At 41.0% G+C, this 25096-nt stretch overlaps 1 protein-coding gene across 1 annotated transcript in view; it reads right to left on the bottom strand.

The window, feature by feature from the left end:
- LOC146267973 (CUB and sushi domain-containing protein 1-like) overlaps positions 1-24752 on the bottom strand; it is a 268877-nt gene extending 244125 nt beyond the window's left edge. The window contains exon 1 of the mRNA XM_084708968.1: positions 24364-24752. Within this exon, the coding sequence (XP_084565094.1) occupies positions 24364-24430 (67 nt within the window). The 5' untranslated portion in view covers positions 24431-24752. The remainder of the gene's footprint in view (positions 1-24363) is intronic.
- Between the last annotated feature and the right edge of the window lie 344 nt (positions 24753-25096).

A 25096-nucleotide genomic window follows, 5' to 3' on the forward strand; every position in this document is an offset into this window, starting at 1 on the left:
GTCGGAGCATTAGCAACATTAGCAACAACATAGCAAGCCAAAACTCTTTCTAGCATGTGTATTGACAGGGAGAGCCTAACCTGTCAGCTGTGTTGTCGATGCCCTGAGAGAAAAAAGTAAGTGACCAGAGCTTGCCGTCAAGCAGTAGCTCTGGTCGTACGATGTGTATGACGTCAATGAAATTTTCAAAAGGTTTTTAGAACAGAAAGGCGACGTTAAAACAATCCAACAGCCAGCAATAAAAAGTTAAACTGGCAAAAACAATCGTTTTTTCGGAGGGTGGGGGGGGGGGGGGGGGGCATCATAAAGGAATTATGCTTAGGGCACCAAAATGGCTAGCAGCGGCACTGCCGTCCTTGACCCTTATGTTCTCTGAATCTTTGGATGATATTATGCACTGTAGATGATGATAACTTCAAACTCTTTGCAATTTTTCACTGAGAAACTCCTAGCATAGGGGGAATTGGTGATTCTCTGCCCATCTTGACTTCTGAGAGACACTGACACTCTGAGAGGCTCATTTTATACTCAATCATGTTGCCAATTGAACTAATAAGTTGCAAATTTAAAGTTTAGCAAAGTTAAAAGTTCCAAGAGTCCGTTGAGTTCAGTTACTTGTTTTGGTGTTTCAAAAGATATTAGTTTTACAGTGTAATGGGAGTGACTGCTGTGTAGAACTTTAACATAAGGTACCTGAGCTTTCTTAATCATGAATGATTAATACATTTTGAATTCAAAAGTTTGCCCAACTTCATGGTAGGTCCAGTCAGTAAGTCTACTTTTTAAAATCCCTTTGCATGTTTCCAATTATTACCTGGTAAAGGTCAAAATGAACTGGGAAATAGCTGAAATTCCACACATCACATTCAAGCCACATATCTCCTAAACTGGTGCTTCTTTTCAGAACCATATTTCAGGGGCCATGTGACTAGATTACGTGAAGCAGACCTCTAGAACTTAATGCATGAGATGCACTTCATTATAACACATTTTTTATGATAAGTTTAACACTTTGCAGCCATACCATTCAAATATGGGAAACCAGTTTCCCATGATTCACGCCTTAATATCTTCGTCGTCCAATCACCGATTTTATTTCTGTAAACTGCCAAATATTCATGCGAAAATAAGCTAAAAGGACATATAATGAGTTAAGCGGTTACTGGGAGGAAATAATAAATGTATTGTCATGATCTTTCTTCGCCATTTATTTGAGCGAAGCCGGTATGGGAAACCTGTTTCCCATGTTTCACGCCTTAATATCTTTGCTGTCCAATCACAATTTTTTTTTCTGTAAACTGATACATATTTATGAGAAAATAATCTAAAATCACATATTATTAGTTAAGGGGTTACTTGGAGTAAATAATAAATGTATCGTCAGCAAAATTAGCCATTTTTTGCCTAAACGGACCAGATCCAGAAACGGACCTGAGAGGATACCATGGGAGATTGCCTACAGACTAGTGTTAGGCTAGATTTACCGCTTCAAATTGAAATCGGAGACAACAGAGTAAAGACAAGTTTCTTAATATGTGTTTTCAATATTGTCAATTAAAAGTCAAAACTTTTTAGTTGAAGCATTTGCATGCGAGTTATTTCAGGAAAGAAATGTGTCTCAGATTTGCCGTTCATGACAGGCAGCTATGAGTAGCCAGGGGGACTTGGGGGGGTTTGACCCCCCTAATTAAGACTTTGACCCCCCCAAAAGAGGTAAAAACAACAGGTTGGGGGGGTCAATACATTTATATATCGTTGTGATTGTAATCATGTAATCGGAAATATTACTTTACGTCCTTGAGAAGAAGTTGACCCCCCCGATAGCACTGTTTAGCCTCGATAATGCAGATTTGTGAAACCTGCAAAAAAAAACATGAACTAGCTAGATTATGTACCCTTTAAGATAAATGTATATACCTTGCTTGGCCAATTTGGTCGATTGTGGAAGAAAGTTCTTTTTTTGTTATGGAGAGCCAGCCATAGCGCTAGCTACTTTTGGGGGGAGGGGAGGGGAATCACATTTTCCACTAATCACTTCTGTTCTACATTGCCCATGGAGTTATGTAAATTGTATTTACTATAAGTTTTCCTCTATCTTGTAATTAAAGTGTTTAAAAAATGAAGTTGTTCGATGAAGAAAAAACTGATAAAAAACGTTGTAAAAAAAATGGCTGCCTGAAATCTCCTTGATAAAAGATAATTGCCTTCAGTAATCACAGAGGCATTGTTAGACATACAACTCTACTGGGGAACAGGCCCCTATTCATGTCCCTTTTTTCTTTCAAGCTTGCTGCGCATAATGCACTACTAGGCTATAGAAACTCCCCTTGCTTAACCCACAGTACAACAGTTCAGGTACGCAAGTTTGATATCAGCTTTGGCAGGGACATCAATACTTAATGCAAGCACGCACATTTTTTTTCTAATTAATTTGAGCACAATAGTCATTTTTTTGTTCTTATCTTCAATATGGTATAAACAGTTAAGGTGGATGGTTTAATATGAAAATTAATATATAAAAAATATGAATATGCATATTAATATAATATTCTAACAGCAAATAGAATGTTCAGAATGTTGGCTCAGGTTGGAAAAAAGTAGCCAGTCTAAACAGATTCTGTTACATCGGTCTGGCAGCCGGTGCTTAGGGTATACTATGCTTGTGAGTTTATGTGTGTGACTGTTTTGTGTGCAAAACAATCTTGAGGAGAGATGCACTGATTGTAAATAAGGACAGAGGACCAATTAATTATTATCCCCACGGTCAGAGGTGAGTCAGCTTAACAACGCTTTACCTCTCATTCAATTAATACAGTTCCGGTTGACACATAAAAGGGTTTAAAGGGTTGGACAAGGACCAGTCAAACGGATCCATCACCCTGGTCAAAAGATGGACTCGACTCTACTAAATACTAAACACACAGACACTGAAATGTGCATTACACAGAATCATAGAATTCCACACAGAATACCACTCACAAAGTCCTTCCCATCGACTTATCACTCTCAACCTGTTGTTCAGTCTCAAAGATGGTGGTGGGATTTGGCTGAAGTGCTCTTACCTCCCATTATGACCCAACACCGTTTACTGAGAGCTACGCCAGGTGGTATCTGCTCAAACACAGTTGGAGTTTTACTCTACCAAAGCAGAGACACTTTCAAGAGTGGCTACTGTGATAACATTGGCATGGCTGCAGTCAGAAGGTAGAGTAAAACCTTGTCACTCAGCAGAGTGCAGTGGACACAACAACCACCCCTCTGGTTCAGCCTTCCTTCTTTCCCCAGCACACATCCATTTACCAGCTCATTCTTACACTTCTCGACTTCTCTTACACCTCACTGTTACTTAAAAACCTACTTTTTCCAAACTCCTCCTAGGCCGTTGCTCCGATTTTCACAAAAATCGAATCTGATTATTGTCAGAGCATGCCGACAAACAGTTATGGAATAATGCTTGTATAATGCGCAAACAAATTTGACAGAGAGCATGCCAAAGTGGACGTGAAGTTGAGACTTGAGTTGAGTTGTTGACTTGAGAGTACTTGCACAGTGTCACCTACTGGTCAGGAAATGCGACAAAAGGCTTTTTGTGCTTATAACTTCTGGGGCCCGTTCGTCGTAGGGGTTGAAGCTAACTTAATCAATTGTCCCTTTAGCCCGTTAACATTAGCGAGCTAACTGAGAACCGCAAATATCGGTTCGTCAACGGCTGATCTGCATCCAAATCATGTGGTTAATTTCAATCAGGCTAAACTTATCAGGGCAAGTGCACAAGCACGTCCTACTTCAAAAGGCAGGAAAGGTCGATCACCAAAACCGTGATTTTGTAATGGTATGATGGCGGAAAAGACGAAAGAGAGAGCGGTGATATTCTCGCCATCTGAGCAAACTATTATAATGAGTCTACGAAGACAATAAGCATATTATTATGGCTAAATCAAACACCGCCACCGCTGCCAGAGCAAGCTTGGCAAAAAATTGCAGATAAACTAATTGCGTATTTTGGTCAAATGTATATGCTCATCTTTAGTGGCTTATTACCCTGATCAATCAGATCACATTTCTTTAAATGTGCCTGCTGGCAGTAGGCTTAATGGAAATTAATCATCGAATGAGATCTTGCTAGCGAAAATTATGATATAAACTCTTTCAGAATAAGTATAAAAACAAGGCCAAAGAGTATCTAATTGAGACAAATTCATAGACACTTATGAGGATATATGTAGGCTTACTGAAAGCGCATGTACTAGGGTGATATCAGGTAAAATGGGCCACTTAAATCGTTTGGGACAATAATAGGCTACAATACCATGCCTTTTCCATGTGTTTTTATGATTACTAATGACTGTTTTTGATAATCTTTTGTTGAAATGATGTAATAATTTCTTGGAGAAACCAGATATGTTGTTCTTGGCTGCAAAATCAAAGGCCACTTGCTGGACATCACATTTTGTAAAGGGAAACCCCCTATGCGCCAATGTGTTGAGGGTGGCAGCAAGCTCCCTTTCCGCCTCCTGTGGAAGGTTGGGCTTCCGCCCTGACACATGTTCACTGCCAGTCACCTTTCCACTGATGCGTCTTTGCAGTGTGGATTGCGGCACACCCCATGCTCTTGATAAGAGGTGCACACTCACTGTAATTCCTTTCTTCTCTCCCTCCACGTATTCATCTAAGGCCCCTTCATCCTCTCCTCTTTCCACAGATTGTAATTGTTTGGCTGATCAGTGATTCCATCCCTCCTTCCTTTCCATCCCTGTTTTATCTTTGTATCTTTTCCTCTCTGGTCCTTGCTCCTCCTCTCTTTTCTCTCCCTTTCCTTCTCCCTCTCTCCTTTTGCTTCCTTCTCGTTCGCCATACTCACTATACATAAAATATCTACTACCATTATTACTGTTGGGGGGGGTCATGGTGTGACACAAAAACACACCCTCACACACACACACTCACACTCCAACACTTGTGTATGTGTGTTTGTGAGGGACACAGATGATGGCTCATTTTACCTCAGTGGGTTAAGGTAAATTGGGCCACCAAGAAAAACATAACTTTTGCAAATAATATGTTAACATACCAAACTAACAACATTATTTCTGATTGATGCCATCAAGACAGATATTATGCATAGTTTTTTTATGTGCATGTTTTTTTTTAAATAGATTTTTCATCCTTATAATTGTTAAGTTAGATTTGGTATGCCAGGCTACTTACCATGCAGCTTTCTGGTGCAGTCTTGTTTGAATTATTGGCCCGCCCACCATAGCAACCATAAAGCAATCAAATCCCCTATTACTTGTCAGGGCTGGGACCCCCAAACCTTAAATGGCCCATTTTACCTGATGGCCCATTTGACCTGATATCATATGTGTATATGCATGTAGGCCTATGTGTAAATCCCTCTTTGATTTCATTGACTGGGACATGGCCAGGGAATATGAATTGATTCCTCAGCTGTTTAAGCGCCAATAGCCTACACTTTTCTTACAGCAACGCATGCTGCGGCTTTGCCAATGTTTTCTGCATTGCCTATACTGTAAAAAAATGTAGTCTCAAGGCTATGCATAGAATCTGAAGCACAGTAAAAGTTTCAAGTAGCTTTATTGTCAATTTCTTCAAGTCAAGACATAAAAAAGAATCGATATGACGTTTCCTATGGAACGCAGAGTTAGTCAAAATTAAATCAATAAATAAATAGGTAAATGAATAGATAAATACATACATAAATAAATACGGCTATGAAATAAACTCTGAAATAAAAAAAAAGATGGTAATAAATATATAAATATAACATTATATAATTATATAGCTGAATCCATTTACCAACATCAATAAATAAATACATGTATTTATTTAAAAATGACGTTTTTGTAAAGACAACATGTATTTAATTCATGGGACTTTTATTTCCACACCACATTTATTTCCACTCCACATTTCAGTGCTGTATTTATTTCACATCTCACATGCAAACGAGAGGGGCGTGGTTATCGTCAGACCAACGGAGCAGATAGCTATGCTACCTGTATGGGGGTGACAGTGGCATCGCACTGCCGAAAAGCATACAATGTAGACAAGCTTTGCCCATAATGTCTGTGTCGTCTCTGCCTTTGTATGGGAGTGATGGCGGTGACTTAGTAGCCTACGTGTGGGGACTTGATCTTTGATAGCTATGAGGTTGCGCTGAAGTTACCTTTATAAACATGGCTTTTGCTCGTGTGACGTGGAACTCGTCTGCAAAGCCAACAATCACTGCCAACACTATGTCTTCCTAGGTGGTATGTTGGCTATCACCGGTCTCGAAGTCGGCAACTGTAGGCCAAGTGGCTGGCTATCCGGCTAGCTAGCTGACAAAATAATAAAAGGACGACATCAGTGTGGCCATTTCAGCTAGAGCTAGCTACTGTAGAGCTAGTAGTGTTGTGCTGTATTGGCACATATGAACAGCCAAACCCGTTTTGTCACTGAATGGTCAAACGAGTCCAGTGGTAGTGGTTTGATTTAATATTGAATAATTCCATAAACCTGTACCTAATATCTGGGTTTGGTTATTGTGTACCGTGTTGAATGGGTCTTGGTCTTGACACGTCTTGGTTAGTTGCAACTTTAAATTGCCAATAATAACAAAGCGTTAAGAAACTTGACTTCAAATTGAAGCAGTAGCCTACTGTAAATCCAAAGGTATGGGTAATGTCTGGAATGGTCTGGCTTCACTTCAAGTCTCGTCTCACTAAATGGTAATGCATGGCATAATGGTGAGGCTAGATCGTTATAATCAGGTGCCTTATCGACCTAGTTATCCACATAATAGCAGAGCGATGTAGCGGTGGTGGCAGTGATTGTCTTCTTTGTTGCTAGCTGTGTTAGCTAACATTACCTGGCACTTATCACCCCCCACTACCTGTAGGCCTACATCTTGCACACGATCAGTGCTTGATAAGTCTCAAACTATTTAAGACTTCAATATCTATGTTCTGTAGAGCACTTATCCGCCCAAGTACCTCTACAAAATCTACTATCTGTGCCAAAATAATATATCCTGACAAGCCATGCCGTTCGGCAGTGCGATTCCACTGTCACCCCCATACAGGTAGCATATCTGCTGCGTTGGTCTGACGATAACCACGCCCCTCTCATTTGCATGTGAGATTTCAAATAAATACAGCACAGAAATAAATGTAGTGTGGAAATAAATGTGCCGTGGAAATAAATGTGGCGTGTAAAAGTCCCATGAAATAAATAAATGTTGTCTTTACAAAAACGTCATTTTGAAATAAATAAATGTATTTATTTATTGATGTCGGTAAATGGATTCAGCTATGTAATTATATAATGCTATATTTATATATTTATTGCCATCTTTTTTTAATTTCAGAATTTATTCCATAGACATATTTATTTATGTATGTATTTATCTATTTATTTACCTATTTATTTATTGATTTAATTTTGACTAACTCGGCGTTCCATAGTTTCCCACTCTCCCACAGTGAAACATAAAAAGGACAGGCACAACAGATAAGACATTTCTTGAAACATAGCGTTACATATTCACATACAGCAGCATAAGCTCATGCATAGCTTGCTGCGGCGTGTGATATTTGCAATGTACGGCCCGACAAGGTTTTGCAAATAAATGAGTCCTTGTCGGCTGAATCGATATCGCTCAAACAAGAACTCATCCGTGTGAAATAAAGGATCTTGGCGATCGCGAAGAACTCCATTGGTATGGAAAGCTAATCGAACTATATATCTCCTTGGTCAGCTGGGTCTCTCAAAAAGGGAGCTGCCAATTATTTTCCGGGGGTGTGGCAAGCTTATCCAGCTACACTTACGTTAGCCTGCTCTCGAGCATGTTAGTACTAATTGATATGTTACTATGGTGATTTATCTAAACTTGCTTCCACGAACCAAAAAGAGGGGCCTTATCTTAGCCTGAAAATTAGCTCGCTAAACTGCTTAGCTACGACGAATACCCCCCTGAACAGTTTGACCAAAAATCACAAGATTGGTCTCTTCTGATTCTGTCACATACCAAGTAGAAAAATATCACATTTTCCGATGTCAGCTATTTTGGGCATCGGCCATTTGAAATTTGGTCGTAAAATTATGTATTTTATGAACGCATTGGCGTATCATTACGAAACTTCGCTTTTGACACACTACCGTGAAGGTAATCAAAATGTTTTGGAGCAGGGCCACCTTATGGACCAAAATTATAATGCAACTTCAAAAAAAGATATTATTGTGTGTTTAGTTCCTAATTTTTTTCTTTGTTGCGCTTGGGCCCTTAATGCTGCTTGCAGCTATGTATTTGGTTGTAGCCTATTTTTTGTCGTGTTGGTGTTGTGTTTTATGTAGCTTCTGTGTTAAATACTATATTTAATTGTGTGGATTGGATTTTACCACACCACAGTGTTGATCTCACGACACATGGTTCTCTTATAGTCTAGACCCTCCTTTCTTGTTGTGAACAAGTGCTGCAAGATGCTAACTTAAGAAAATTTGATTCAGTTCAGCGTAATACATTTAAATGTTATATCTTCACTGCTTTTGGCCAATAATCCAAAGGAGGTCAGCAAATTAATACTAGTGAAGGGAAACAAATTGGTCATTGGTCACACAGGGCCACCCTCCAACCTCCATTACAAATGTCATGTATGTGCTAGGAGCAGAGTATTCACCAAGATATTTAACACATTATTGTGCTAAAGACAACATTTGTTTCACCTTCCCGTTTTACAGCCGAGCAATTGACATGTGTACTGTCTATTTTATGGCTGTGATACTGTCTCTCTTTATTTGTCTGTCTTCACGGCCATTATTTCAAAAGGCAAACTCAGTTCATATGGTGTAGAGTCTACAGGGACTGAATGGAGTTGTTTTAAGGTTTTGCTTAGTTCATGAGACAGATGGTAGATGAAATCAGACCCAGAAGGCATATAGGGGATGGTGGGCCCTTTATCAACGCCCGAACCAACTAGAAGTACCCTCGTAATGGTCATTCCTCCCCTATACAACCCATCAACACCCTCATACCAAACCACCACAGCCAGAACTACACACATACTATCCATAATGATCCCCAAGCCAACCAACCAACTATACTTATGCCATCCAAAATGACCACAACACCAGACAGAACTTCTCCCATACCAATAAAAAAATCCCCCATGCCAACTAAAACTACAATCACACCAGCCAAAATGATACCTTTTACAACCAAAACCTCTGTAACCCCACTGCATATTTCTGATCACTACTTCATCCAATTCTCTGTCTCTCTCCCTCCAACTCCTCCTATCTCCCCTCCCCTTGTAACTTTCCGACGCAACCTCCACTCCCTATCCCCCTCCCATTTCTCCTCTATTGTAACATCCTCCCTCCCTCCCATTGACAAGTTCTCGTCCCACCCCACTAACACTGCCACTGACACCCTGTTAACCACTTTAACTGCATCACTTGACTCTGTCCCCTGTCAACCAGGCCTGCACGATCTTCTCCCTCCTGCCCGTGGCTCACGGATGTTATTTGTGAAAAACGGTCCACCCTTCGAGCAGCTGAGAGGAGATGGCGCAAGTCCAAAGACGGTCTGGACCTTGATAAGTATCACTCCCTCCTTAAATCCTTCTCTTCTCACATAACTGGTGCTAAAACCCTTTACTTTCTTAACAAAATTAACTCTGCTTCAAACCCCTACAAACTTTTCTCTACCTTCTCCACCCTTCTTAATCCACCTCCCCCACCCCCTCCCTCCACCTTGACAGCAGACGACTTCTCCTCCGTCTTTGAGAAGAAAGTCACCGACATTAGCAGTCGGTTCCCTAAACCCACCTTTCCTACCCCCTTACCCTCCATGACTGACCCAAGTAAACGTCTAAACTCTTTCTCTCCCCTGTCCGAGGCAGAGCTCTCTCACCTCATTCTCTCTCATCACCCCACCTCCGGTCCCCTTGATCCTATCCCCTACCCTCTTTTTCAAACCATCTCCCCCTCCATCACAACTTTTCTTCTCAACGTCCTAAACTCCTCTTTTACCTCTGGCACCTTCCCCTCTGGCTCCAGGCCAGAGTTACCCCTCTACTCAAAAAACCCTCCCTTAACCCTGCCGTCCTCCAGAACTGCAGACCGGGATCACTGTTACCCTTCTTCTCTAAAACAATTGAACGTGCTGTATCTAACCAACTAACTTTCTCTCTCAGAACAACCTGCTTGACCCCAACCAATTGGGCTTCAAGACCGCCCACTCCACAGAGACTGCCCTCCTTTCAGTCACCATTGCCCTCCAGTCTGCCAGAGCGGCTTCGAGGTCATCCGTCATCATTCTGTTGGACCTTTCTGCAGCGTTTGATACGGTTAACCACCAGATCCTGCTCTACAGACTTTCTGAGATGGGCATCACTGGCACTGCACTCCAGTGGATCTCATCCTACCTGTCGGGAAGATCCTACCAGGTCTCCTGGGGAGGCAAACTGTCAGACCCTTGCCAGCTCTCCACTGGTGTCCCACAGGGCTCCGTCCTAGGACCACTCCTCTTCTCTCTGTACACCGCCTCACTCGGACCAATCATCACCTCCCATGGCTTCTCCTACCACTGCTACGCTGACGACGCGCAGCTGTACCTGTTGTTGACCGATCAGGGGATCTCAGCTAGGATTGAGGCCTGCCTCGCAGACATCTATGCCTGGATGACCGAGCACCACCTCCAGCTGAACCTCGCCAAAACAGAACTTTTCATCATCCCAGCCAAACCCTCCATCTCCCACGACCTCTCAATCACTCTGGGATCTGCGACGGTGACCCCCTCATCCTCTGCCAGGAACCTTGGGGTTACCATGGATGACGAGCTCTCCCTCACGGCCCACATTGCTGCAGTCTCCCGGTCGTGTAGATTCACCCTCTACAACATCCGGAAGATCAGGAGATACCTGTCTGAGCACTCCACCCAGCTGCTTGTCCAAGTACTTGTCCTCTCCAAGTTGGACTACTGCCACTTGCTGCTCGCCGGTCTCCCAGCATGCGCAACCCGCCTCTTCAGAGGATTCAGAACACAGCGGCACGCCTGGTCTACAACCTACCCAGACGCTCCCACGTTACTCCGCTCCTCATCTCCCTCCACTGGCTACCCATCACGGCCCGCATCAGATTCAAGACCCTGGTACTGACCTTCCGAGCAGTGAAGAGGACTGCACCCGACTACATCAAGTCTCTCCTGCAGCCTTACACCCCCACCCGCCACCTACGGTCTTCTTCAGACAACCGCTTGGTGGTCCCATCGCTCAAGACCGCCCGATCCCAACACAAGCTCTTCTCCTGCCTGGCCCCCCAGTGGTGGAATCAACTCCCCACCTCCATCAGAGACACAGACTGTCTCTCCACCATCAAGAGAAGGCTCAAGACGCACTTGTTCCGGGAGTACAATGGTACTTGGGAATGGTCTGCTGAACCCAATGCTAGTTTCCTCAAGGATCACAATGACTCTTGCTTAGAGACTTGTTGCTCTTGTTGGTTAGTGGCAACTGATTTAAACTGTTGCATTCGCTGCAAAATATTCTACTTTAGTTAATCTTATTTTTATTTTTACTGCTACTGCTTTTTCTACAGGTACACTTGCACTTCAAAGATTCATGTTGTTTAAATTGTAACTTGCTTAACTACATGCTCTTATGGTTCTTCCCTTTGGCACTTATTTTTTGGTTGTTCACAATGTGTGCTTCTTGTTTTGGCTACCCGCAATGCTTTGGGGCTATCTTTTTGTTATTATTAGTGACCTACAGTCATGGCCGAAATTGTTGGCACCCCAGAAATGTTTCCAGAAAATCAAGTATTTCTCACAGAAAAGTATTGCAGTAACACATGTTTTGCTATCCACATGTTTATTCCCTTTGTGTGTATTGGAACAAAACAAAAAAAGGAGAAAAAAAGCAAATTGGACATAATGTCACACAAAACTCCAAAAATTGGCTGGTCAAAATTCTTGGCACCCTTTCAAAATTGTGGATAAATAAGATTGTTTCAAGCATGTGATGCTCCTTCAAACTCACCTGGGGCAAGTAACAGGTGTGGGCAATATAAAAATCACACCTGGGAGCAGATAAAAAGGAGAGAAGTTCACTTAGCTTTGATTGTGTGTGCCACACTAAGCATGGACAACAGAAAGAGTAGAAGAGAACTGTCTGAGGACTTGAGAACCAAAATTGTGGAAAAATATCAACAATCTCAAGGTTACAAGTCCATCTCCAGAGATCTAGATGTGCCTTTGTCCACAGTGCGCAACATTATCAAGAAGTTTGCAATCCACGGCACTGTAGCTAATCTCCCTGGGCGTGGACGGAAGAGAAAAATTGATGAAAGGTTGCAATGCAGGATAGTCCGGATGGTGGATAAGCAGCCCCAAACAAGTTCCAAAGAAATTCAAGCTGTCCTGCAGGCTCAGGGAGCATTAGTGTCAGCGCGAACTATCCGTCGACATTTAAATGAAATGAAACGCTATGGCAGGAGACCCAGGAGGACCCCACTGCTGACACAGAGACATAAAAAAGCAAGACTACAGTTTGCCAAAATGTACTTGAGTAAGCCAAAATCCTTCTGGGAAAACGTCTTGTGGACAGTTGAGACCAAGATAGAGCTTTTTGGTAAAGCACATCATTCTACTGTTTACCGAAAAAAGAATGAGGCCTACAAAGAAAAGAACACAGTACCTACAGTGAAATTTGGTGGAGGTTCAATTATGTTTTGGGGTTGTTTTGCTGCCTCTGGCACTGGGTGCCTTGAATGTGTGCAAGGCATCATGAAATCTGAGGATTACCAAAGGATTTTGGGTCGCACTGTACAACCCAGTGTCAGAAAGCTGGGTTTGCGTCTGAGATCTTGGGTCTTCCAGCAGGACAATGACCCCAAACATACATCAAAAAGCACCCACAAATTGATAGCAACAAAGCGCTGGAGAGTTCTAAAGTGGCCAGCAATGAGTCCAGATCTAAATCCCATTGAACACCTGTGGAGAGATCTTAAAATTGCTGTTGGGAAAAGGCACCCTTCCAATAAGAGAGACCTGGAGCAGTTTGCAAAGGAAGAGTGGTCCAAAATTCCGGATGAGAGGTGTAAGAAGCTTATTGATGGTTATAGGAAGCGACTGATTTCAGTTATTTTTTCCAAAGGGTGTGCAACTAAATATTAAGTTAAGGGTGCCAAGAATTTTGACCAGCCCATTTTGGGAGTTTTGTGTGACATTATGTCCAATTTGCTTTTTTTCCTCCCTTTTTTTTGTTGTTGTTCCAATACACACAAAGGGAATAAACATGTGTATAGCAAAACGTGTTACTGCAATACTTTTCTGTGAGAAATACTTGATTTTCCGGAAACATTTCTGGGGTGCCAACAATTTCGGCCATGACTGTATGTGTGTGTGAGTGTGTGTATATATGTATGTTTTTACATATGAAAGAGAGAGAAACTGTGTGGGAGAGAGAAAAAAGAAGCCAGTCTAATTTGTGCAGATTTCTCTCCAGTGTCTTTATTTCTGTCCCCTCCTCTGCAGTAGAAAACCATATTCTCTCTCACACACACACACATGGATATGAGAACATTGTGTGTGAGTGCATGTGTGATCTGCAGCAGATGCAGAGCCTGTTAACACCAGCAACTCCTAAGAATAGGCTTTCTTCCATGTTCATCTTTACTTGGCCTGACTCATACATCCACGGGTTAAATCTGTCATTCTCTCTCTCTCTCGCGCTCTCTCTCTCTCTCTCTCTCTCTCTCTCTCTCTCTCTCTCCTCTTTTCAGGTGAACTGCCAGAAGATGTGCACAGTTTGCTGGACTATTAGATGGATGAGGAGAGTATAATAGTAAACATGATCTTCTCTTTATACAGCAGCAGAGGGGCTCTAAACAAATTTGACATTATAATTGTGGTTTCACATTCTTGATCTAGGCCAGGGGCGGTTCTACATGGGGGCCTACATAGGCCAGTGCCCCTGTACAATTGTCCCTGGTCCCCCATGTGGCCCCCCTGAGCTGACTGAATTAGTTTTTTTTACAAGTTTTTCTTCTTCTAGTAGTCGTCATGAAATGAGAAGGGGACATTGCAGCCTTTTTTGCCCCAGTAAATAAAAAAGTGAGAGAAACATATCATGGTATTGAGAGAGCTGAGGAGTTGGAAGAACCGGAGGCCAGAGCCGTTTGTATGATTTTAATGTAAAGCGAAATTAATGTATTTAATGTTTAAATATAAATTGTTTCAGTTTTTTTATGTGCCCCGCTGATTAAACACTGGACCCCCCAGTTAAATGTGTCTTGAACCGCCACTGATCTAGGCTCAAAAAACAAGTAGGATTTTTCCGCTGAACTTCAAGCTGAAAAGGATATCTAAACCATCGCACCCAGCACCCGAGCCCCAATGATGTAACTGCTTGCTTGTAGTTCCTTAAAAATTCTCTTTCATTGCTACTCTGCTTTCATGCGATGAGCTTTGTCAGCTTTTGATTCCAAGAGATATTTTCATCTTCTTTCTTTTTTCTGTATGTACTGCAAGGCCTTTGGGTGAGCCCTCTTGTCCCTCAAGTCAGCCTTAGCCCACCTCTTGATAGTCCAGTCTGCCAGATAATTCAGACCTACATCCTGAGTAGATCAAGCTATTAGAGAATTCAGAGTTGAAACGTCCATCCCCTCTCTTTCAGCTAGATTTGAATCAATGTCTGTCATCTTGGTAGCTACATACCCAATAACAACAACACCTAAACAAAAGTTAATTATCATATTACCTGGCCTCTTCAATATTCACTGAACATACAATAGCCTAAAGTTAATCTAAATGTCCAAATTAAGAAAAACCTGTGACATGCTATCTTTAATGAACTATATGTACTTCTGGAAACAGAAGCATTACCTACTACTTGACTAATCATGCGGTGTGTACATAGGACATTGAGAAGAAAGTTGACTTTTGTGATCTAGCTTTACTAGAGCTTACTACAATTATTAAAATGTTGGTCACATTTAACACCATAGTGTCCTGTGTACTACTACTACTACTGTGAATGAAGCAAGTACATAAGTAGAATTGTCAATGTAACAACATGAACAGTGCATACTTAATACAAACGTTACAACATTAAATCACACTCAACAATCATAAATGTTTTTGTACGTTTGATTTGGTATATAGCATAATATATTATTATATTATATTGGTAAATAGCTGTAATATTTGTTACAGTGCCCATTACACAGAACTGTATGAATTTACAATTACTGTATGTATTTACACTGTAAAAATGACTGTAAGGTCAAGTGTTTTGTTTCTTTAACCACTGGGACTGTGACAATCACAACACCAGCAAAGCAGTGGTTTAGGGGTCAAGGTAAACATCAAGGCAACGCATGTCAAATGGTATGTAAGGCTTGGGATCTACAGAAGTGCATCTTGTAAATATCTATAATTTAGACATTCTTCCAGAGAGTATTTGTGTCTCCTAACAGCAGGAGGTGTTGGAACGTCATTAATCACTGGAACATTCCCACCATCCTTTCCAACACACACTGCAACTCTATTCTAAGTCCAAGTGTTGTAATGAGATGCCACTAGGCTCAGCTTCACAACTGCATTCTTCTTCCCATCCTTCTTTTTACCCATTTTCCTGAGATTTCTTGTCGTCTTACCACCCAACTTTATTTCATCTTCTTCTCTCATTTTCCCCTTCCTCAATTCCCTTTCTTTCCACTCCCCCATTCCATTCCTGCCGTCTTCTCTCCCCTCAGATGAGGTTTGATGGTTGGTTATATACAGCAACATTAACTGTTTGATGCCTTTTAAAACATCCTCCCTTTAGCCCTATGTCTTTCCCTATATACTCTTTAAACATTTGTAGTGTCAGGCTCCTGTCATTGATAACCCACAGGTTTAAAATAACAACAAATGGATTAAACTGTGAAATCTCCTAAATAAATACAAGATTTAGCCAAGAGCAATCTCCATCAGCTGTAATCACAGTATCCCATTCTTCCATGTTCCACTTCCAACTATTCTTGGAAATGTAATTAATCAAGGCCTACTCATGTTAAGCAATCAGAGGAAGCCGGGAAACACCTTTTGAGGTAAAACCCTTATGCAAAATCCCAGTAAAGACTCAACTAAATTATGAGTGAAAACTCCAATCTTAAACATGTATCTCCACATCTATCTGTTTTTCTCACTATCAGCAATAGCAACACAATCACGTAGTACACTAGCCACCACATCAGACCCTTTGGTTCAGATTTCCATATCGATCATATCCCAGAACCTGTCACAGAACTTGTGTGCCTCTATGTTCCCAACATTCCCTCTTTCAAGGGTATTATCATTCTGCCATTCATTCCTTTTTTTGTCATCTCTTTCTACGGAAGTGTAGAGGAAACTTGACATGCGCTACTATATGGCTCTCTTCTTCATGCCTATTTTAAAATGACTGTTTGGGATCCATTTCTACAATATAACAGCAGGGAACCGGTTTTCATAACTTATCTTAGTCATAGGTGCTGGCAATGCCAATGATAGATCTACCCAGTAAGAAAGTTCTTCCACACAGCCATCCTCAGGGACACTGTGCTGTCAATGGTTACGTTGTAAACACAAGGAATGTGTGTGATTTGGGGGTGGAGGAAAGCTGATTATTTATTTTGGTGGTATAACACCATCCATTTTGTCATCATTCCAGTCATTGATGTAATCTATTTAACAGAGCAGTTGGTGTGTGGCCATCTACATAATCATGACCATAAATTAAGTGAGCAGTTAGACAGCTGACCACAAGTTAACATCAATCATAACCTCAGTCCTGCCTTCAAATGTTATCATCCCAAACAGCAGCCAAGCTCAGTTTGATGAACCAGTTCTAGCTTTACATTTGATGCAACAATTTACATGCAGCTGTGAATTTAATTTAGAAATAGCCCACACGAACCCATCCATCCTATTCTGACAGGTCATTACAAATAGGGAACACAATCGCTGGTTTAGGTCCAAAACAGAACCTCTTATTGTTTGTTCTGGTAATTTCACACACAATAAACACAAAAGTTCTGTTCCTGTAGTTCCTCACACAATGCAGATATTAACAATGATGAGGTCTGAATCAGACTCATAAAGCAACTGATCACACTGAGAAATAAATAAACTTAAAACATGTGTTGTTTAAAGCTCACAAAAAGCATACTAGCTGTGTCGTAAATTCCACTGAAGTAGGCCTCAAAGCCAACCAGATATTAAAATAATACATCTAAAACAGGAAGAAAAGGTTGTAACTTTCAAAGTCAATTCCGTGACAAAAACAAACAGCTTTTTACAGCTGATGGATCTGGGTACTTCACCACAGGGGGCCTTCAAGCCTGCCCCCTGTTGGCATACCCTTTATGCACCATTACATCTTAGCTACAGCAAATAGAAATGAATTGCTTTTCAAATGACAAAATGATACATGTAGTTATCAAAGACTTTGTCTTTTAATGCATTAAATAGTGCCACTAAAAGACTGAGAGTGGATGGTTTCTTCATGATCTTTAAATCCTGGTCTGGTGGACTCCATGTGTCTGAGAAATATTTCAGCTGGCAAACATGTCAGACTGTTATTACATCGCAACCATGTTATGTTGCCTAAGATAGAGTTGTAAACATTTCCACTAAAGTTTAGAGTTGCCAGTAGTCCAGTAGAAATCACCTTCAGAAGGTAAATGTCAAATACCAAGCAGCTGGAAACTACTATTTCTGGCAACATTTTGCCCTTTAGAGAATTTTTATTAGGTTGCTGGCATTTTCTTGAAGTGTTATGTAAGATGCTCCTGAAGCTCTTCTTTTTGAGATTCTCTCGCCTCAGATCTCTGTCTCCAATTACTGTCAATGCATCTCTGCTGCCAGAACCACAGAAAACAAAACTGGCTCGTCTAAGGCTACAAATGTCCTCTCTTCAGATTGTCCAAAAGCATAGCCATTTCATCACGTCATTGGATCATTTTTAGGAGATTTTGGGGATGAGAAAGAGAGAAGAGATAGAAAAAGAGATGAAGGGAGAAAGGGATAGGTCCAATAGTTTCTGTTGATCATCCAAATCCTATAGCTAATTCATGAATCGAGGGAACAAGTTTGTGAGGAAAATAAACTAAATAATAATTGTCTGTGACCATACATGCATAGATCCCTCTCAAGTATAATATCTAAATAAACTATTGGGTTTAGATGGGAAGATATACAGCATACCATTTTATCTTGGCTCTTAGTTTGCTAAATGTTACATGTCTTATTACCTCTCCTCAAAAACATTTTTTTTACCTAACTGGCCCTGATACGCCGTCGTAATTGGGAGCACCAGTGCCACTAAGTAAAAAAGTTAATTTCAAGCCCTCTGTTGTTACTAAATATTTATGTAAAAGTCTTGCCAAATTGTATGTGTGTTTTGTAGTATCATAAGATATATTTATAATTGTTTCTAGCATATTGTCATGCAGTACCTTATACAGAATTACTGACAAATAACTTGAGCAGCATGATGACAATAGAGGGTTTTCACGACGCGTCATCAGACCGGAAGTCGCCATATTGGAGGAACTCCGCATCACAACAAAGCACACCCACTGAAGTATATAATGTTGTCAAGGAAAATGGTTAATTATGGCCGTGTTTCAGGTTGTACCAATACACAAATCGAGAAAAACTATTGGAATATTATTGACTTCCAAAAATTATAAAAAAACCAGGGAGAGGGATGCCAGAGATTATCAAAGGAAAGGAGGCAATGCTCAACCAAGATCTACGAGGGAAAAAACATGATCCAAGTCCACGGTCCAAGTCCTTCCCTATATGCCTTTGCATATTGGACGCGTTTTGATGAGCTTTTCGGTTGTTTAGACATGGCTACATTCACTTATAGTATTCAAAGCGCACAATTATACTCCATTGTACTCCGTTCCATTTTTTACATCGAGTGCCTCCACAATGGCCACACATCCGGAGTGCCTTATATATGGATTATTTCTGGTTGTGCTTACTGACCTCGAAGCGATTTTGTGTGGTACACAGCGCTCTGTCAAAATGTTTTAGTAGTTACGACTTTTGTAAACTACAAAGCCGCACTGCTTGCAGCACAAGCCCCCACCCCCTCGGCTTGAAGCAACGGCCCCAGTGGATGTAGGTGGTATTGCGTTTTGTGTTTGACTTCCGACTCCGACTTCCGGTCGTTTTTGTTCTATTAACTCCAGTCAACATTTACAAAACTATCTCGCCCAATAATTTTAGTTTGATTTCTCGAACTTGGCTCATACAACTTGCTTTTTCATAGAATAATTTTTCCTGATTTTTGCTAAGTTTGAAACCAATCCGAAATGGAGTCAGAGGGCTAAGCGGTTAGGAAATCGGGCTAGTGATCAGAAGGTCGCTGGTTCGATTCCCGGCTGTGCCAAATGACTTTGTGTCTTTGGGCAAGGCACTTCACCCTACTTTCCTCGGGGGGAATGTCCCTGTACTTACTGGCCCTGGATAAGAGTGTCTGCTAAATGACAAATGTAATGTAAATGTATAAACTAACATCCCATTTATTTGCCTACGTAAATAAAAGTTACCTGCAAATGTGCTCGCGGATACTAACAGGGCACGAGCACAAAAGTTCACAGTGGCCGATAGCCAATTTACATTGAGCTGAATGAGCCATAGACTTATATTGAATGAGCACAAGGAGAAATGGCTTGAGTTGCCTGCCCTGTATCAAGTTTAGCAAATGGTTGTCACACATACTTGAAATGTTGTTAATATAGTTTATTCCCGTTATTTTAAACAGATTTGATTTTTCGTGAAAACATTTGTGACATGATGGCAAATATATTATGTTAAGCGCGAGCATAGATTATTGACATGTCTATCTGAAGCAAAGACGGAGATTAATACTTAAACTGATATACATTTAAATAATATTAGTCTTGCCTTCAGAAGCTTTTGTTAAACACCCCCATTATTCTTTTTTTGATCGTGTCATCAAGCCAGACTGCTTTTGTGGGACAATGAAGGTTCTCAGTGACTATGTTTCACCCCCACTTACATCTGATGGAAACGTCTTGTAGCCGGTATGGTTCTGTGAATATGCCCCTTTCAAAGGCAAATGTTCAATAAAGTATATTTTAGACACAGTTCTCAAGCTTTTATTTATTACATTATTACGTCTTGTTAGATCACGTTATCAGGGCTCTCAAGTTTTGAAGACAGGCAAGAGTGACATTACCCCCCCCCCCCCCCATCAGGGGGTCAAAATTAATGACATTATTTTAAAAGTGACCTGTAACATCAACTATGCAAAACATTTAAATGTATTTAGTGCTAATAAAATTATTACGCCTATTTGGAAAAGAAATGTTTATAATGTGACAATATGTCAGTCATCGTGTGATAACGAAAACATGACTAGGCCTAATATAGGTAACAGATGTGGTATTGCAACCTCTGTCAGAGGTATCGGGCCTATATTAGTGCCACACTGGGTTTGAACCTGTCACCTCTGACATCCCAAGCGCCACCACTACCAACTACGCCAACGAAAAGCTAGCCATCAATTGGCGCGGATGGCTTTTAATTACCTGAGTAGTGAGTTTCACTGATACACACCGACTACATCTATGAACTACTTGTTTTTAGCAGGTGTTGTCAGTGAACAGGCTGTAAAACTGTTGGTTAAGTTACAGACACTTTTTCACCAAAATTGATGCTAATTATCTGGGAAACCTTTTCTAACAGCAGTCAAGTTGTCATTGTTAGTGTCAAACAAGTTGTGAATTTGTTGTAACATTAAAACAGGAGATCATGACTGCTCAAAGTGATACTCGAGCTCCAGTGGTTCGCTCTGTAGGTGAACGAAGCGTCTCCTGCAAAACAGTGCAGGAAATATGTAAGTGCACTGCAAAACAGTACACTTACATATTCAGTGCACTCCGTCGCTGATAAGTGCTGTCTGAAATGGAACACTTACGTTAAACAAGTGACGGACGCAAATCTGCTCGCGACACCCGCGAAACCCTGCCAAAATGAACGCGCTTCTCCACCCAGTGCGCCATCCGGGTACTTTCAGTGCACTGAATTCTGCTGGTTTTGTGAGTGAAGCGCCCTAAGCACTGAAAGTCAGCGCTCGAAGTGCACAAGTGCGCGGTAGTAGACACAGTCGAGGTCTCGGAGCTAGGGAAAAATAGGGCCACTGTTTAAAGCTAGACCGTAAGAGTTGGAAAGATGGCGCGGTCCAGTTTCACGCTCTCGCTTGCCTTACTGCGCCACTGAACACTTTTCATAGAAATGAATGGGGACGCCATCTTGGAAGACAAAAGTAGCTTACTCTCATCCCAACTTGCAGAGACTAATTTCCGGGAGGTGGCTCCCCCCCCCCCCCACCCCGCCCCCCGCCCTTCCCCCGAAACACTGTCATGACGTGCGATATGCACCTATCTCTAACAGAAATGACAATTTCGCAGTCTCTCGCTCGCACGAAATACAAAATCCCCGATTTCCGGGAGATTGTATAGCATTTGCGGGCGTCAGGGAGACGCTATTGAAATGCGGGAGACTCCCGGACCTTCCGGGAGACTTGGGATGTCTGTACTAGTTATATTAACTCTATATTGCAGCATTACGGCTACCGTAGTCAGGGGTGTCGCGGAGTAAAATATACTGTGCTTCACCATACTGTTACATTGTGAATACGCTAACGTTCGATTTTACGGTATCAGACTGTTTTTTTTACGTGTTACAACTGAACAAGGTTGGGAGTTATTGTGAATATGCTCATTAACGTTTGAACAATGTTGAGAGTTATTGTGAACACGTTTAATAAAGTTTGACTGACTGACTTATCTGATTGTTTTGTTTCGCTTAATGCGCCTTATAGTCCGGTGCGCCTTATATATGAAAAATATCGAAAATAGACCATTTATTTACAGTGCGCCTTAAAGTGCGGAAAATACGGTACTGTTTTACTTCTGAACCTGAATTTTTAAATTCATATTAGACACTCCTCTACTTTTTGACCACAGAAAAAGTTAGCAAACAGGCTTGGCCATGTCCTGCCCAGGTTGGTTCACTGCTTTGTTGCATTATTGCATCACATTTACAGTCCTATACTGTATTGCACTAGCTCAAGGAGCTCATACAATTTCCCACCATTTACCACCATGGATTCCCACACTCTTGACAGACCAGTATGGTGACATTGTGTAACGTTTCACAATCCCAGTGGTGTATTCAGAAACCATCTTCTGTTTAAAGGGCATTAAACATGAATGTGATATAAATGCAACCGTAGCTCTTTTTCCCAAGTCACCACAATGGGCATGGCTGTAAGCCCCACTGAACATATGACTGACAGATCCATTCAAACATTCTACTCCTCAGATATGAACATTTTAGTATGGAAACCAATCTAGCTGTCAAATACTGCAAATACCAAACAGCACTAATTGGTGTAGAACAAGTCCGAAATAGCATATCTCCTAACCATGTTGACCTGCCAACTACTTAATATGCACTTCTTCCCCATTTCAAACCATCAAGCCTTTCTTCTGTTTGCCACTCATCTCCATCCCTTTAAAATCACATTCATAGATGAAACAGCAACTTAATTTCTGGTGACTCTGGCAGCTTTGAAATGTTAATGACCTTATTTGTTCTATTCAGAATGGGAGGGGTCTACAATGACCTCCAACATCCAGCCAAGTATCCCAAGTAACTTCTGTTTCTGATTCTTTTGCCGTAATCTCTCTTCATGCATTTGTTGTACCATTGCTTATTCTATGCTTGACCATTCCTCATTACAGCTGGTCTCAACACATGTAAAACAAGTCCCTGGAAACAGTTATGCAGCAGAATTATTATTATTATTCTACATTATTTTTCTCTCCGGCTGCCCAATATGTTGAATCATATTTAAATTCACATTTTGAACAGGAATTAATCTTTTGTGATAACACTTTTTAATGAGGTTGTTCTACCAACCCACAAGGACTGTCTTGTTTCCATAGACAGTGGCCTGCTATGGTTGCAGTCAGTTCCTCCCTCCAAGGTCTAGAATATCACATTTGCATGCAAGCCTTGTACCCTGACTGATTCGCAATGTCTTGTAGTTTGGCAACGGCTCAATGTCATCTAATTGTCAGCACCTATCTATCTGTCTTGGACAATCAAACTTGCATGAGGTCGGCTGTGTTGAGTGGGAAAATGAAGTTACCACCAGTGTTTAACAACCTACCTACAGCTAGCCTCGAAAGAAAGGATGTCTAGTATTTGTTTAACCTTTAAAGCAAACCTCTTTCTTATCTCTGTTCAATTATACAACACTGCCGAATGACCAAAATCCAAAATAAAATCGAAATATTAGTTTAATCTTAATATCACTAATAGTATTCATGTCATGGCCATGTTATTTAAATTTAAGTTATCTGTCCATGTGTCTATCTATGACCTATATGGTAGCTAACCAGTTTTTCTATATACCAAAATGAGGCCTTTGACTTTGTAGAGCCCTAATTAAATCACTATACCAGGGTGACCAGTCTTGAAGCCAGGTCTCAGAAACACAAACTTAAAACCAATCCTCATTGGTGTCCAAGGACAATATGGGCTCTGCTTTATAACCCATTTTAACCCCCCTTTCTCCTCACATAAATCTATTTTATCTGTCAGGCACCAACATGACGCAGACATTGAACCCAGGTATTTCATCGCTGCCAAAATATCTACAATTAGACCAAGATAAATATCCAGTATCCTCATTCTAATTTATACTGTGGACTAATGACAGTCCAATCAAATATTGTCTTTACAGTATAGGCCTACAGGCTTAAACAAAACGTGTACGCACTGCATAGTAAAAAAAAAAAAAAAAAAACTACATTGTGCATGAATTAAATATTAATCTTCAAAACCGCAAACCTGACGTGGGCCGACGTTTTGTTGTGTAAAATATGTATTTAACAACACCTAAAGCCATAGGTGCCTCAAAGTGACCAGTAGCCTAACATGCATGGAGGGTGGTACTGTCTTGTGCAACGGCATTTCAGTCTCCCACGGAAATAAAGGAATGAGACCGACCGTTAGATCTCACAGGCTACTACGTATGAGCCCAAATTAACATAATGTCAATGATCAAGATAATACCAGAACAATACAAAATCATGGCCATGACACAGCAGTGAAGGTGAGCACGTACTGAAAGCATTCGCTCAAACTGAATACATGAATGAATACATTCAAGTTTTTGGAAGTAATTACTGCCAGGTAATCACATCCACTCGACTCGAGCCTATCAAACGAGACATATTAATTAAAAGAGACGTAGGGTTATATTTAGTATAACTAGTCAAACTTACTGTTGGCTGCGGTAATTAGACCTGCGAAAATAAGCAGGATATGCTTAAATTTCCTCATTGCAGTCATGTTCGTTGTTATTCCACACAGCCACCGGTTTCTTAGGTCTTGTTCAACGATCAAAAAAATGCATAGAGATCCAGCTTTGGCAAAACGATGTGACGCCTATGCTGCTGGGTTTCACCTATATTAGCTCTCATATCATCAAAAAAAAAAAATGATACTGCAGAGATATGAAATTGTTGAGCGGGTACCCAAACAGATTTCCTTGATCTGAAGAGAGACAGGATGTGTACTAGGATGCTGTAACAGCGGGAATAGAAGACGCCTGTATCTAACGGAAAGCCGGACTCAACCATCGTATGTGATACAGGGGAACGAACACTCCAAGTGCTTGCTTCTCGGAGAGTGGGTAGACTTGACTACCCACATTAACACAGAGACTGAGAAGTGCAAATAGATGCGCTATTCAAACACAAAACAAAATCAGAAGAACCTGTTCCAATGGGTCTTGCTAAAGAATACGATCGATTTGGCTTTAATAGTTGACTAGTTAAGTACAGTATCACTCGAGTGATCTTTATCTTTTGTTGATTTACCGTAATTGTGTAGCCGAGATGATAAGATGAGCGCAGCTCTTGTACATAGCCTATATGCGTATCATAACATGAAACATACATTTTCTTTCATAGGCTGTTACAGTTGCGATGGTATTTTTGTATATAAAGCTCAGAC

Source organism: Hypomesus nipponensis, chromosome 11 (genome assembly GCF_054491055.1).
Source record: "Hypomesus nipponensis isolate SF chromosome 11, ASM5449105v1, whole genome shotgun sequence".
NCBI classification, from domain to species: Eukaryota; Metazoa; Chordata; class Actinopteri; order Osmeriformes; family Osmeridae; genus Hypomesus; species Hypomesus nipponensis.